The sequence below is a fragment of the Bombina bombina genome, chromosome 1, assembly GCF_027579735.1.
Source record: "Bombina bombina isolate aBomBom1 chromosome 1, aBomBom1.pri, whole genome shotgun sequence".
Lineage (NCBI taxonomy): Eukaryota > Metazoa > Chordata > Amphibia > Anura > Bombinatoridae > Bombina > Bombina bombina.
Genome location: NC_069499.1, coordinates 605,051,296 through 605,063,945, shown reverse-complemented (window position 1 = coordinate 605,063,945; position 12,650 = coordinate 605,051,296). Strand labels below are relative to the sequence as shown.

Genomic DNA, 12,650 nt, shown 5'->3' with positions numbered 1-12,650 from the left:
TTGAGAATTCTTTGGCAACTTAGGTTATATACTTTTTTATCTCTCTCTCTTTTTTTCTGCTTGACTACCTCAGATGAAAAGACATATTCAGCAAGAAAGGGGGTGGGAGGAAGGCGCTAGGACCATGTGGCTTCAGAGCTGATCTGTACAGGGCTCAGGCACCAATATTGTCATTCTGAGAGCAGGATCTGAACAGAACAGGTGTGAGTAGCTAACTAGCTGCTCCATGGCGTCCCCACGTACTGTGACAGTTGTGGCCCTCTCTGTAGCTCTCGGGCTTTTCTTTGTGTTCATGGGAACCATCAAGCTAACCCCACGACTCAGCAAGGATGCATATAGTGAGATGGTGAGTGGCAGGAGGGGCATAGCTGGGGGAAATAAGAGGAGAATGATGGATATAATTAGAAGGAAAGATACTGGCTGGGACAATAGAGAACTGTAGTGGACACTTGGCCTCTGCTGGTTGACCCCTGTCATCCTCTCTGGAGCAGGCAGGAATATTCTATATTTAGCAACAGAAAAGATTTCCCCCCTCACATGATAAATGCCCTTTTTTATCTACCTGTTTTTATAAACAACAAAAGGGTTAATGCTGAAGACGATTTATACACTATTGTAGAATTGATATGGTTTCGGATTATTTTGAGTTGGGAGAACCATATGCAGGTCTTTGATTGATACTGTTTTTCATTGGTACAATGTTTACAATCAAGCATTCAGTGTCATCTCACATCTGCTGTTCCTCGTCGGTTTCATTTGTCATTGTATCTGCAGCTTTAAACCTATACCAATTGCATTCAGACAATATGAGGAATGACAAGCAAAAGAGGTGTGGATTTTTTAAGGGTTATTTTCCATTCATTCATTGTTGAATCTCTTTATTTTATCTGATAACATTTATAAATAAGAAGGATAGTTATTAAGAGGCCCACACACTGCAGATGTTAGAGTATATGTGTGGGTGTGTATATATATATATTTAATTACAAGCTTAGTCAAAATTTGTAGTAACCCTGACCCCCCAGTACTAGTGTTACATCTCCTAGAAGTAGCCCAGCCCAGGCCTTATTGAGCTGTCACTGTTTCTTCTAATATCTGGCCGCCCCTGCACATCTCATTGCATAAAGCCATCCTGAATGTAATCATTGGCCTTGTAGACATTGCAGTAACCTCGCTCACAAAAAAAGAAAATGATTTCCCCTTCACATGCCCTTGCCATAAGCATGCCCTTAAATGCCTTATCTCAATAAGTATTGGAAATTAAATGATATTTGTAAATCTTTGTCTACTACATATACCCCACCCCCTCACATCTGTCTGAGTTGGTTTCACAGGGTGTTTCTTTGTTGCATGGGAGGAGGGGAGCTGCTTGTGCTTGGCTTCCTAAACCGTGCTCTCTAGAACAGATGAACAAATAGACAATTAACATACAGACCTTTTTATAACATTAACAGCTGGAATAGCACACTGAGATGCATTGACCTATAGGAACAATAATACATAAATCTCATATTGTAGGTAAATGATTTTCTTTCATTTGTAATCCTACATACAAAATAAATATATTTTTGTTGCAAAACCACTTTAATATTCTGGTCAGTATTTTGATCTTAGCTGTGTACAATTATAGCTAGTTATAAATGGGTATTCCACTATTGTAGACAATTTGCAGCATTTCAAAGAAAACCTAGGATAGAAAGTTTTATTTTGGAACTCTTTACAGAGCGCAGGACAAGCACAATTTTGACATAAAAGAAAGCAGTGTTAATGTTCCTTTAAATGTATTGGTAACCTACTTTTTAAAAACCAACAGAGATAGGCAAGAGTAACAAGGTCACTATTAAAGGGAAAACAATCTGTAATGTGTCCGGTCGTTATTGCACCGCTGTTCTTTGTGTATAATTGTCAAACCCTTTCATGGGGCTAAACATATCGTTAAAGTCAGCTACAGAGCAGTAATGCACTACTGGGAGCTAGCTGAACACACATGAGCCAATGACAAGAGGCAAATGTGAGAAGCCACCAAACACCAGCTAGCTCCCAGTAAGGCATTGCTGGTCCTGCTCCTATGCTTTTCAATATACCAAAATAATTAAGTAAATTTCATAATACAAATTCACTGAAATGTCTCTTCAAATGACATTCTATATCTGAAACATATAATTTAATTTTAGCCCCCTTTAATTTTATGACAAATTCTACATAAAGATAGTTATAAATAATATGTGAGTAAACAGATCATATGATAATCATACTCATAAGTTAGGGTTTTCTGACTAATTCCCCATTGCTAAAAATGTTTAAATCAAACACTCACATGCAACTCCTATATATCTTTATTGGCAAAAGCATGATAACACTGTAGTTAGATAGCAAAGTACAATATTTGAAAAAAGAAAAAAAAATGACAATTAGCATTTTTGCATGATATATATAATAAAAATGTTGCAGCCAAGTTGTTTAAATTGAGTGTAAACTTTGTCTGTATTGCCATTCCCTGATACTATAGTATTGTTCCTTCTCCACACATCCCACTTTTTTCCCACATGCCCCCTAAGCATCTGTATTACATGCAGAGAGCCACCTGCTCAGCTACAAGGCAACACTGGCTGTAATAGTACTAGCTGTGCAGTATACTGCACACAGCAATAATGGAAACAGTAGAAATAAAGTGTAGGTGACACAAAAAAGTAAGCAGAGGCTGTCTCCCTGTCCTGATTGAAGTACTCTGTAGTTGATTACAATTCCTGCACAGCCTGGGTTACCTTGGCAACAAACTAGTCTCTGCAGTGATGGCAACTAGGCGCTAGCGACAACATAAAACGATTATCCGATTGGTTGTGCATCCAGTGACCTCACAGAGACACGGACTAATCAGATCATGCAATAACGGCCGAGGGCAGATACGCTCCAGAGAGTTCTGTTCTAATCAGAGCCTCGGGTGCTGCAACCACCTTAACGAACCTAACCACCCAACACATCATGCTTTTAAAGGTTCTCGGTCAGAATGCGTGTGTGACGGATAATAATCTGACAGACAAATGTCCCTTGGATAACAGTCTGGGCTGTCCGAGAACTTAAAAGCACGTGGGGTGTGGGATCCATGGTTAGGTTCACAGAGGCGGTTGCGGTGCCCAAGGTTCTGATAACAGATGATTGCTGCCTTGTATACTATATACTGTAACTGTACACAGCTAATAATGTCACAGCCAGTGGTTCCTGGTAGCTGACTAGGTGGCGCTATACATGTAATACAGCTGGTTAGGGAGTGCAGAAAAATAGCCATGTGGACAAGAAAGAATACTATAGTATCATACCGTTCACTCTCAATTATATCAATTCTAGCTGCAAAAAATGTAATAGATATATTTTACAAAAATACTACTTAAGTTATTTTTTCAAGAACTGTACTTAGTTTACTGACTACTGCATCCCTTTAATAATAATATTTAACCCAACATTCACAAATCAATTTCAAATGGTTTACAGATACTTAGGTCTGTTAAATTACTTTTGATACATTCAATGATGGAAGCATGGTAACATAGTATTGATGTTTGATGAGGCATGCGTATAAACCAGGGGTATCAAGCTCATATTTGGGCGCTACTGGCCAAGTGTTTTTCTCCCATGGGGGCCACTTGAACAATGAGTTGTCCTGGAACTGGATATACTAGAAACTAGAAGTGACATTTACCCATGTAGTAGTGCATAGTAGGAGCTGTAGTCCACAATAGACATACACAGTGTATATTTATCTTGTGAGTGCCAAGTGAAGTGATGATTCTGGAACAGAATAAAAAGTGACATTTATTCAAGCAGTGCATAATGGGAGTCTACGCTGGACAACCTTTCATCCTTCCGAGGTCGATAAAATGAGCAGCGCCTTGAGACCCTTACGGGTGATTAGCTGCGCTTTACAAATACCCAATACATACATACATACATACAATGAGTGCTTGTCTTTATATTTATTTGTGAGTGCCTTTATAGAACATTAACTTGTTAAAATTGATGGGGCCAAATTAATAATTTACCTAATAAACAAGGAAGGGCCAGAATAAACTTTGTGACCACTGGTATAAATTCTTGTTACAAAGCCTCTCTCATTAGTGCTATATGACTGTAAAGGGGTGTGGTTAAGTGTTGCTTCACTGCAGGTTTGCTTGCCCAAGTGAGCCATGACCACAGTTCACCCTGACTACAGCTCTAGACAGCCTTGGAAAATCTGGTTCCAGTTTCCATATTTTGAATGTTTGAAGGCAGGGGTCAAGTCCAGCGGGGATGTATGAAATCAGAGTACCTGCACTATTTTTGCAGATTTAACTAAGTTCCCCCTGGACAGAAAACAGAGACGCTTTCAGTAAACACTGCTGCTGCTGGTGGGAGGAGCTGGTGCACAGTATGGTTAGAGGGATAGTGAGATCCTTTAGTAATGGGCAGTAACGCTTCCTATAATACACTAAATGTAAGCCTATCATAGGTCCTGCATGTGTGATCACCCCGGACTGTGTGGAACACATGGTGCTTACTGTTCTGTGTGGCTTGCTCTGCTCAGCAGAAAGAGGTGTCTGGAGTTGCTGTCAGACAGGGAGGTCTCAGCAGGCCCTGGTCAGCACTTATTTATTGGTGGGTGAATTTATCCACCAATCAGCTAGAACAACCTGGGTTGTTCACCAAAAATGGGCCGGCATCTAAACTTACATTCTTGCTTTTCAAATAAAGATACCAAGAGAATAAAGAAAATTTGATAATAGGAGTAAATTAGAAAGTTGCTTAAAATTGCATGCTCTATCTGAATCACAAAAGAAAAAACTTGGGTTCAGTGTCCCTTTAATTCTTCTAGAGATAACTGGGATGAGGTTTGCAAGGAAAAAACACGTGTACACACAAAGGAAAATAGTCCTTGCAATATAGGTGTTTGTGAAACATCTTGTAGGATGATAAGCCCAATTACTTTATTTTATACACCAATAGTATTGCAGTCTGTTTATCTATGTTGGTGTCTGCATGTCTATCAATTTATAGTCAGCAGACCAGGTTCTCTGCAGAATGCTGACCTGTTCAAGATGATGATTTTTTTGCAGATTCAACCTTACCAGTTTCACCCCAAAGTACAAGGTGAGCTGTTTTTCTTTTAATGTTACTGTGCACTCATGCCTCCTGCTTCCTCTCCCAGTGTTACTTGCTTCACATTTACTTGGTATACGTGTTAATGGTAAAAGAAAAAAATGACACCCTGTGACCATAATTTTACTTTAAATCACATTATCATTGTTTCTTCTTGCAGAGTGAGTGCACACACAAACCTTATTAAGGTCATGATATCAGATGTTTACATTACAGAGCCTTACACATCCTGAGAGCCAGGGAGTAACATCTCCTAAAATTGTACTAAGGCTCTTAGCTTTTTGGATTATTCAACATCATCTATATACAAATACCCCTTCATGTGTTATAAAAAGTGTGTTTCTAGCTTCTCAGTATCAGTTGAATCCTAAATTACAAATACAAATTTCACCCCTGCCATGTAAAAATCTAACCAAAGGTGTCCATCGTTAGGCTCAAAGGCAACCATTTAGCCCTTTATTGGTTTTAATTTGCTTTTATTAACCAGAGTGTATAGATTATATACATATAAATACAGTGTGTATAAAACAATGTTAATTGTGAGGGGGTGGAAGTCTTGGTGAGTTCCCACACTTTTTGTAGGACTTGACCCGTTTGGCGGTATGAAAATGTGCACATAAATGCATAAGCGCAAATACAGTTCCTGAAACATAAATGTAATATTAATTCACCAATTAAGAATTTGTTATTTTGATCAAAATAAAACACTTCCTTCTCACTGTTTTCTTTTTTAAGTGTTTTTTTCTTTTTGTTTATCTAATATGTCTTCATACTAGAACTGACTATTGCTGATAGTTTATCTCTTTTCTTCACAGAGACGAGCTTATAAGAGTTATGTTAAGGCTCTCCCAGCGCTGAAGAAACTTGGTATCTCTTCTATGTTACTCAGAAAGACCATTGGTTCCTTTGAGCTAGCATGTGGTATTGTACTCACTCTAGTTCCTGGGAAACCTAAAGACGTGGCCAACTTTATACTACTACTCTTGGTTCTTATTGTCCTGTTCTTCCATCAGTTGGTTGGCGATCCCCTCAAGAGATATGCCCATGCACTCGTATTTGGTATACTTCTTACCTGTAGACTTCTTGTGTCTCGCCAACATGAAGAGGAGCCCACTGAAAAGAAAGGAATACGAGGTGGGAATGGTGCCATCCCCCGTGACCCCAGCAAGATGAAAGTTTCTTAGATTCTGTGTACAATCTGGTCCATAACCTATGTGGTATACCAGGACTTCTGGGTTTTGTTTTAATGGGGTGGGTTAAACTTGAACCTGGAGGACCTCGGAACTGATTGTCCTCTAACTCAAGTAGAGAATCCATGATATTCCAATGTAACAATCCCCCTTTTCCTGCAACAAACAAAATACTTTAAACTTGGGAAAAAAATAACTGAGAACCACCTCTGATATATGCAAACTCATTTTAAACTTCATCATAGGGAAATTCATGAGAATGTGATTGTTTGTGATAAACACAAATACCAAATTGGGTACCCAGAGGCAAATAATGCTGAAATAGCTCAGGAAGGTTTGAGGGATTCAGAAGGGGGATTGGGATAGGAAATCAAGGATTACCTGTGGGAAAGGAGGACCAGTGTTGAACAGCAAAGGTCTCCTAGCTGTGAAAGACCACTATTTATTAACATTTTATTTTATTTATTTTTTTCATTTTTGTTTTACATTTATATGAAAATCCACAACCACCTTGATGATGTCAGGGCAGGAAAAGGCTTCATTGATGTTCACTATACTTGAATTTGATACAAATATTTGGTTCTGATTAATTCCAAAACATTGGTTTCTCTAATTAGTCAGCAGCTGTGTTGACTCAAATTTTAATAGTAAACTCTACAGCAAAATCTTGATATCAGCAGTTCCATAGAGCACAGCAGAAAAATTAACACTGTGTCCTAGAATAATACAAAATCTGGTGGAAAGTTCTCCTTCATAAATGTATCTTCATAATTTCATTACATTAACATAGTCCAGTTATGGTTTCTAAAGGATAAAGGGCACATATAAAAGGTTGAATTATTTGTTAAAGGTGTAGCAGATGTTGCTGCATGATCATACTGAGCCAAAATGTTCTTTTTACATTTGCTACACCTTATTATGACTTGTGCTCAGGATAAGGGTTTTGATGTGGGATAAAGTAATATCTACTGTATTGAATGAGATTTGACCAATGTCCCACCAATCTCATATATACCATTTCACTGTGCACTTTAAAACCTCATTTCTTTATGTTACAGGCAGATATAAATTTTTGTTTTGAAACTAAATAAACTACCTGGCGGTCTGGAATAAGCCAAGTTATTTGTTTTGCTGAGTATGCGAAAAAGAGTGAGATTCAAGAGAGATTAAATTCTTTGATGGTTATATACCCTCATTTTAATACAAATAAATATGTTTTCTTTATTCTAACTCCAAACTTGTGTAAATATGTTATACGTTTAATTGTACTAATGAGTCACTCCATCCTATCAGCAACGTGTACTAATGGCTGTAGAATGTTCAAATTGATAGGATTAAAATGTATTCAAATCAATGGCAACAACATAACCAAATTTTACTAATTAGTTACGGGTAGTGATGTCGCGAATAGTTCGCCGGCAAATAGTTCCGTATGCGATGTTCGATCCGCCCCCTATTCGTCATCATTGAGTAATACTTTGACCCTGTACCTCACAGTCAGAAGACACATTCCAGCCAATCAGCAGCAGACACTCCCTCCCAGACCCTCCTACCTCCTGGACAGCATCCATTTTAGATTCATTTGGAAGCTGCATTCTTAGTGAAGGATGGACAGTGTAGCTGCTGCTGATTTAATAGGGAATTTGATAGCTAGGCTAGTGTATTCAGTGTCCACTACAGTCCTGAAGGACTCATCTGATCTCTGCTGTAAGGAGAGCACCCCAAAAAGCCCTTTTTAGGGCTAGAACATCAGTCTGCTTTTTTTTTTTCTCCTGTGTAATCTAATTGCAGTTGCCTGCCTGCCAGCGTGTGTGTCAGGCTCACAGCGTATACTGTGCCCACTTGCCCAGTGCCACCACTCATATCTGGTGTAACAGTAGTGTAGATTTAAAAAAAAAAAACTTTTTTGACTGTGTTAAATAATAGCAGTCATTTCCCTTCACACGTGTGCGTTTCAGTGCCTGCCTGCCAGGGCACAGTGTCACCCCAGTGCAACTCATATCTGGTGTAACAGTAGTGTAGATTTAAAAAAACATCACTTTTTTGACTGTGTTAAATAATAGCAGTCATTTCCCTTCACACGTGTGCGTTTTAGTGCCTGCCAGGGCACAGTGTCACCCCAGTGCAACTCATATCTGGTGTAACAGTAGTGTAGATTTAAAAAAAACAAAACACTTTTTTGACTGTATTAAATAATAGCAGTCAGTTTCCTTCACGTTTCAGTGCCTGCCTGTGCCAGGGCACAGTGTCACCCCAGTGCAACTCATATCTGGTGTAACAGTAGTGTAGATTTAAAAAAACAAACACTTTTTTGACTGTGTTAAATAATAGCAGTCAGTTTCCTTCACACATGTGCGTTTCAGTGCCTGCCTGTCTGCCAGGGCACAGTGTCACCCCAGTGCAACTCATATCTGGTGTAACAGTAGTGTAGATTTAAAAAAAAACAACACTTCTTTGACTGTGTTAAATAATAGCAGTCAGTTTCCTTCACACGTGTGCGTTTCAGTGCCTGCCTGCCAGGGCTCAGTATCACCCCAGTGCAACTCATATCTGGTGTAACAGTAGTGTAGATTTAAAAAAACATCACTTTTTTGACTGTGTTAAATAATAGCAGTCAGTTTCCTTCACACGTGTGCGTTTCAGGGCCTGCCTGCCAGGGCACAGTGTCACCCCAGTGCAACTCATATCTGGTGTAACAGTAGTGTAGATTTAAAAAAAAAAACACTTTTTTGACTGTGTTAAATAATAGCAGTCAGTTTCCTTCACACGTGTGCGTTTCAGGGCCTGCCTGCCAGGGCTCAGTATCACCCCAGTGCAACTCATATCTGGTGTAACAGTAGTGTAGATTTAAAAAAACAACACTTTTTTGACTGTGTTAAATAATAGCAGTCATTTTCCTTCACACGTGTGCGTTTTAGTGCCTGCCAGGGCACAGTGTCACCCCAGTGCAACTCATATCTAGTGTAACAGTAGTGTAGATTTAAAAAACAAACAAACACTTTTTTGACTGTGTTAAATAATAGCAGTCAGTTTCCTTCACACATGTGCGTTTCAGGGCCTGCCTGCCAGGGCACAGTGTCACCCCAGTGCAACTCATATCTGGTGTAACAGTAGGGTAGATTTAAAAAAAAACAAACACTTTTTTGACTGTGTTAAATAATAGCAGTCAGTTTCCTTCACACATGTGCGTTTCAGGGCCTGCCTGCCAGGGCACAGTGTCACCCCAGTGCAACTCATATCTGGTGTAACAGTAGTGTAGATTTAAAAAAAAAAAAAAACACTTTTTTGACTGTGTTAAATAATAGCAGTCAGTTTCCTTCACACGTGTGTGTTTCAGTGCCTGCCTGCCTGCCAGGGCACAGTGTCACCCCAGTGCAACTCATATCTGGTGTAACAGTAGTGTAGATTTAAAAAAAACCAACACTTTTTTGACTGTGTTAAATAATAGCAGTCAGTTTCCTTCACACGTGTGCGTTTCAGGGCCTGCCTGCCAGGGCTCAGTATCACCCCAGTGCAACTCATATCTGGTGTAACAGTAGTGTAGATTTAAAAAAACAACACTTTTTTGACTGTGTTAAATAATAGCAGTCAGTTTCCTTCACACGTGTGCGTTTCAGGGCCTGCCTGCCAGGGCTCAGTATCACCCCAGTGCAACTCATATCTTGTGTAACAGTAGTGTAGAATAAAAAAAAAAAAAACACTTATTTGACTGTGTTAAATAATAGCAGTCAGTTTCCTTCACACGTGTGCGTTTCAGGGCCTGCCTTTCAGGGCACAGTGTCACCCCAGTTAATTTTTTATTTTGTTTAAACTACAACAAAAAAAGTATGCCGCTGTATATATATTGCCATAGCATCATACTGCAATATGACTTCACATTAAAGGGACAATCTACTCCAGAATTGTTATTTTTTTAAACGATAGATAATCATTTTATTACCCATTCCCCAGTTCTGCATAACCAACACAGTTATATTAATATATTTTTTACCTGTGATTACCTTGTATCTAAGTCTCTACATACTTCCCCCTTATTTCAGTTCATTTTACAGACTTGCATTTTAGCCAATCAGTGCTGATCCATAAGTAAGTTCACGGGAGTGAGCACAATGTTATCTATATGGCATTTATAAACTTGTGCTGTCTAGCTGTGAAAAACTTCAACATGCACTGAGATAAGAGGCGGCCTTCAAGGGCTTAGAAATTAGCATATGAACATACATAGGTATAGCTTTCAACTAAGAATATCAAGAGAACAAAGAAACTTTTATTATTAAAATAAGTTATTTAAAATTGCATGCCCTATCTGAATCATGAAAGGTTCATTTTAGCTTGATTGTCCCTTTAACTATCTATTAAGACACATAGAGGCATACTAAGAATATGTGGCCATAGACACACAAACATAATTTGTAAGGAATTTGTACGTAATTTTATATTTCATGTTTCTATGTGTCTTTGGAACAGAAAATGACACCCAGAATCTATGGATATCCTCAGCCCTTTATAGAGGAGAAGGGGCTAATAAAAGGTAAAAATTAAATGAAAAATAAAGTTCAAAAGCAAAATAAACTCAAGGGAATCAAGGGATAAGCCCCACAAACACTATTCAGTTATTTGTGGAAAGTAGCAGCACCAGTGATTATCTACAGGAACCTACTTTAACTATGTGCTTAAACCCTTCCCTAAGGTTAAACACATAGGCCTGTATAAGGAATAGTGGGATAATAAAATGTTCTAAAGCATTTTATTTTTGCCCGCGTATGTCCTTTGAACGGGACATGAAACCCAAATATTTTCTTTCATGATTCAGATGGAGCATACAATTTAAAACATCTTACTTTACGTATCAAATTTACTTCATTCTCTTGTTATCCTTTGCTAAAGGAGCAGCAATGTACTACTGATAGCTAAACACATCAGGTAAACCAATAACAAGAGGCATACATGTGCAGCCACCAATCAGCAGCTAGCTCCCAGTGGTGTATTGCTGCTCCTGAGCATATAAATTTTCAGCAAAGGATACAAAGAAAGCAAAGTTAGGACTCAAGGGGGCGCGTATATAACCAAGTAGTTATATACAAAGGTGAAACAATGTATCATATACAAATACACACAATATACATACAAAAGTCCTTAAGTCACAGTCCAAAGTTTTATAAAATAAATTCCTCCAGGATTCAAGGATCTTCACGAAATAGACAAACAAATGATGGCTGCCTCCTCCTCACAGACTAGTCCGGATATGCTGCAGAATGAGAGAGCAGAGGGGCGCTTCATGTGCAGAAACACTACACAAATGTGCAAATACGATATAGCTTGTGCCAAATGGATACTCACATATCGCTAAATGTGCTAGTAGAAACAGGCTGAAGAATTATGGGGTGTGTCAGCTCACCCGCTCCAAAAGGTTCCTTGTTGGCAGCAAAAGGGAAGTGAAGCAGAGAGGCACTACATGTGCAGGCCAACCAAAGTAAAAAGGCATGTGTATAATAAGTGCCAAAAGGGTACTCACATTTAAGACAAGCACAGCTATGTGCTGGTAGGAATAGACTGATAAATTTCAGCAGGGCGTATCAGCTCACCCTATTAGGATTCTCCAAATAGTCAGGATACAAGCGCAGGATAGAGCTAGTGCTTGTGTTCGAATTAGTTTCAAATGGACACAAGCATGTAAGATAATTCCACTAATCTTGAATTAATAAAAACATATATTTATTAAAAACAATATATAAAATAACAACAAGAAGTGGATTAGGGGTATCCAAGTATCCCCCTTGACATGCAAGGAGTTTCTCAGCACTAAGAAGGCCGTTTCATCAGGCATAAAGTTACCTTACTAACCATCCTGCTTTTTAAGTATCTCGCAGCAAATCTGAATTGAAAACACACACCCAAAAAGGGCATATTCTCTAATTAGTCAAATGCACCTGTATGCATATGTGACCTACGTCTCACTATGCATGTAAACAAAACCTCACACAAAACTTTCAATGAAATATAATAATACATCATAAAACCACAATTTAAATATGAAGCAGTGTCAACCCATATGTAGGTGAAATTATTAGGATCAAGAGCCGCATTAATTGTGGCAGTAACTACGTAATTTATGTCTTGACCTGCAAGTGTGGCCTTCAATATTTAGGCCGCACTTGCAGAAAAATCCACACCAGATGGAGTGAACACTGGAGGAACATCAGATATCACTCCATGAAACACAGTGTATCTAGACATAGTACAGTTCAACACAAGGGATGTCATCACACATTTAAGATTACCCCTTTGGAACACATCAGTTGTTCAGTGGGTGTCAATAGATATGCTCAT

At 38.7% G+C, this 12,650-nt stretch overlaps 1 protein-coding gene across 1 annotated transcript; it reads left to right on the top strand.

Annotated features, from left to right (window-relative positions):
- Positions 1 to 113: 113 nt before the first annotated feature.
- On the top strand, positions 114 to 7,550 carry TMEM35A (transmembrane protein 35A). Its single transcript, XM_053698964.1, has 2 exons — positions 114 to 346; positions 5,946 to 7,550. Exons 1-2 carry the CDS (start codon positions 227 to 229, stop codon positions 6,312 to 6,314), a joined length of 489 nt encoding a protein of 162 aa, XP_053554939.1. The 5' UTR covers positions 114 to 226; the 3' UTR covers positions 6,315 to 7,550.
- The last annotated feature ends 5,100 nt before the right edge of the window (positions 7,551 to 12,650 follow it).

Excerpts from the sequence above, each read along its gene's own strand:
- TMEM35A (XM_053698964.1), top strand. The coding sequence starts at position 227 with ATGGCGTCCCCACGTACTGTGACAGTTGTGGCCCTCTCTGTAGCTCTC. Across the intron at positions 347-5,945 it reads AGGATGCATATAGTGAGATG|AGACGAGCTTATAAGAGTTA; the intron begins GTGAGTGGCAGG and ends TTTTCTTCACAG.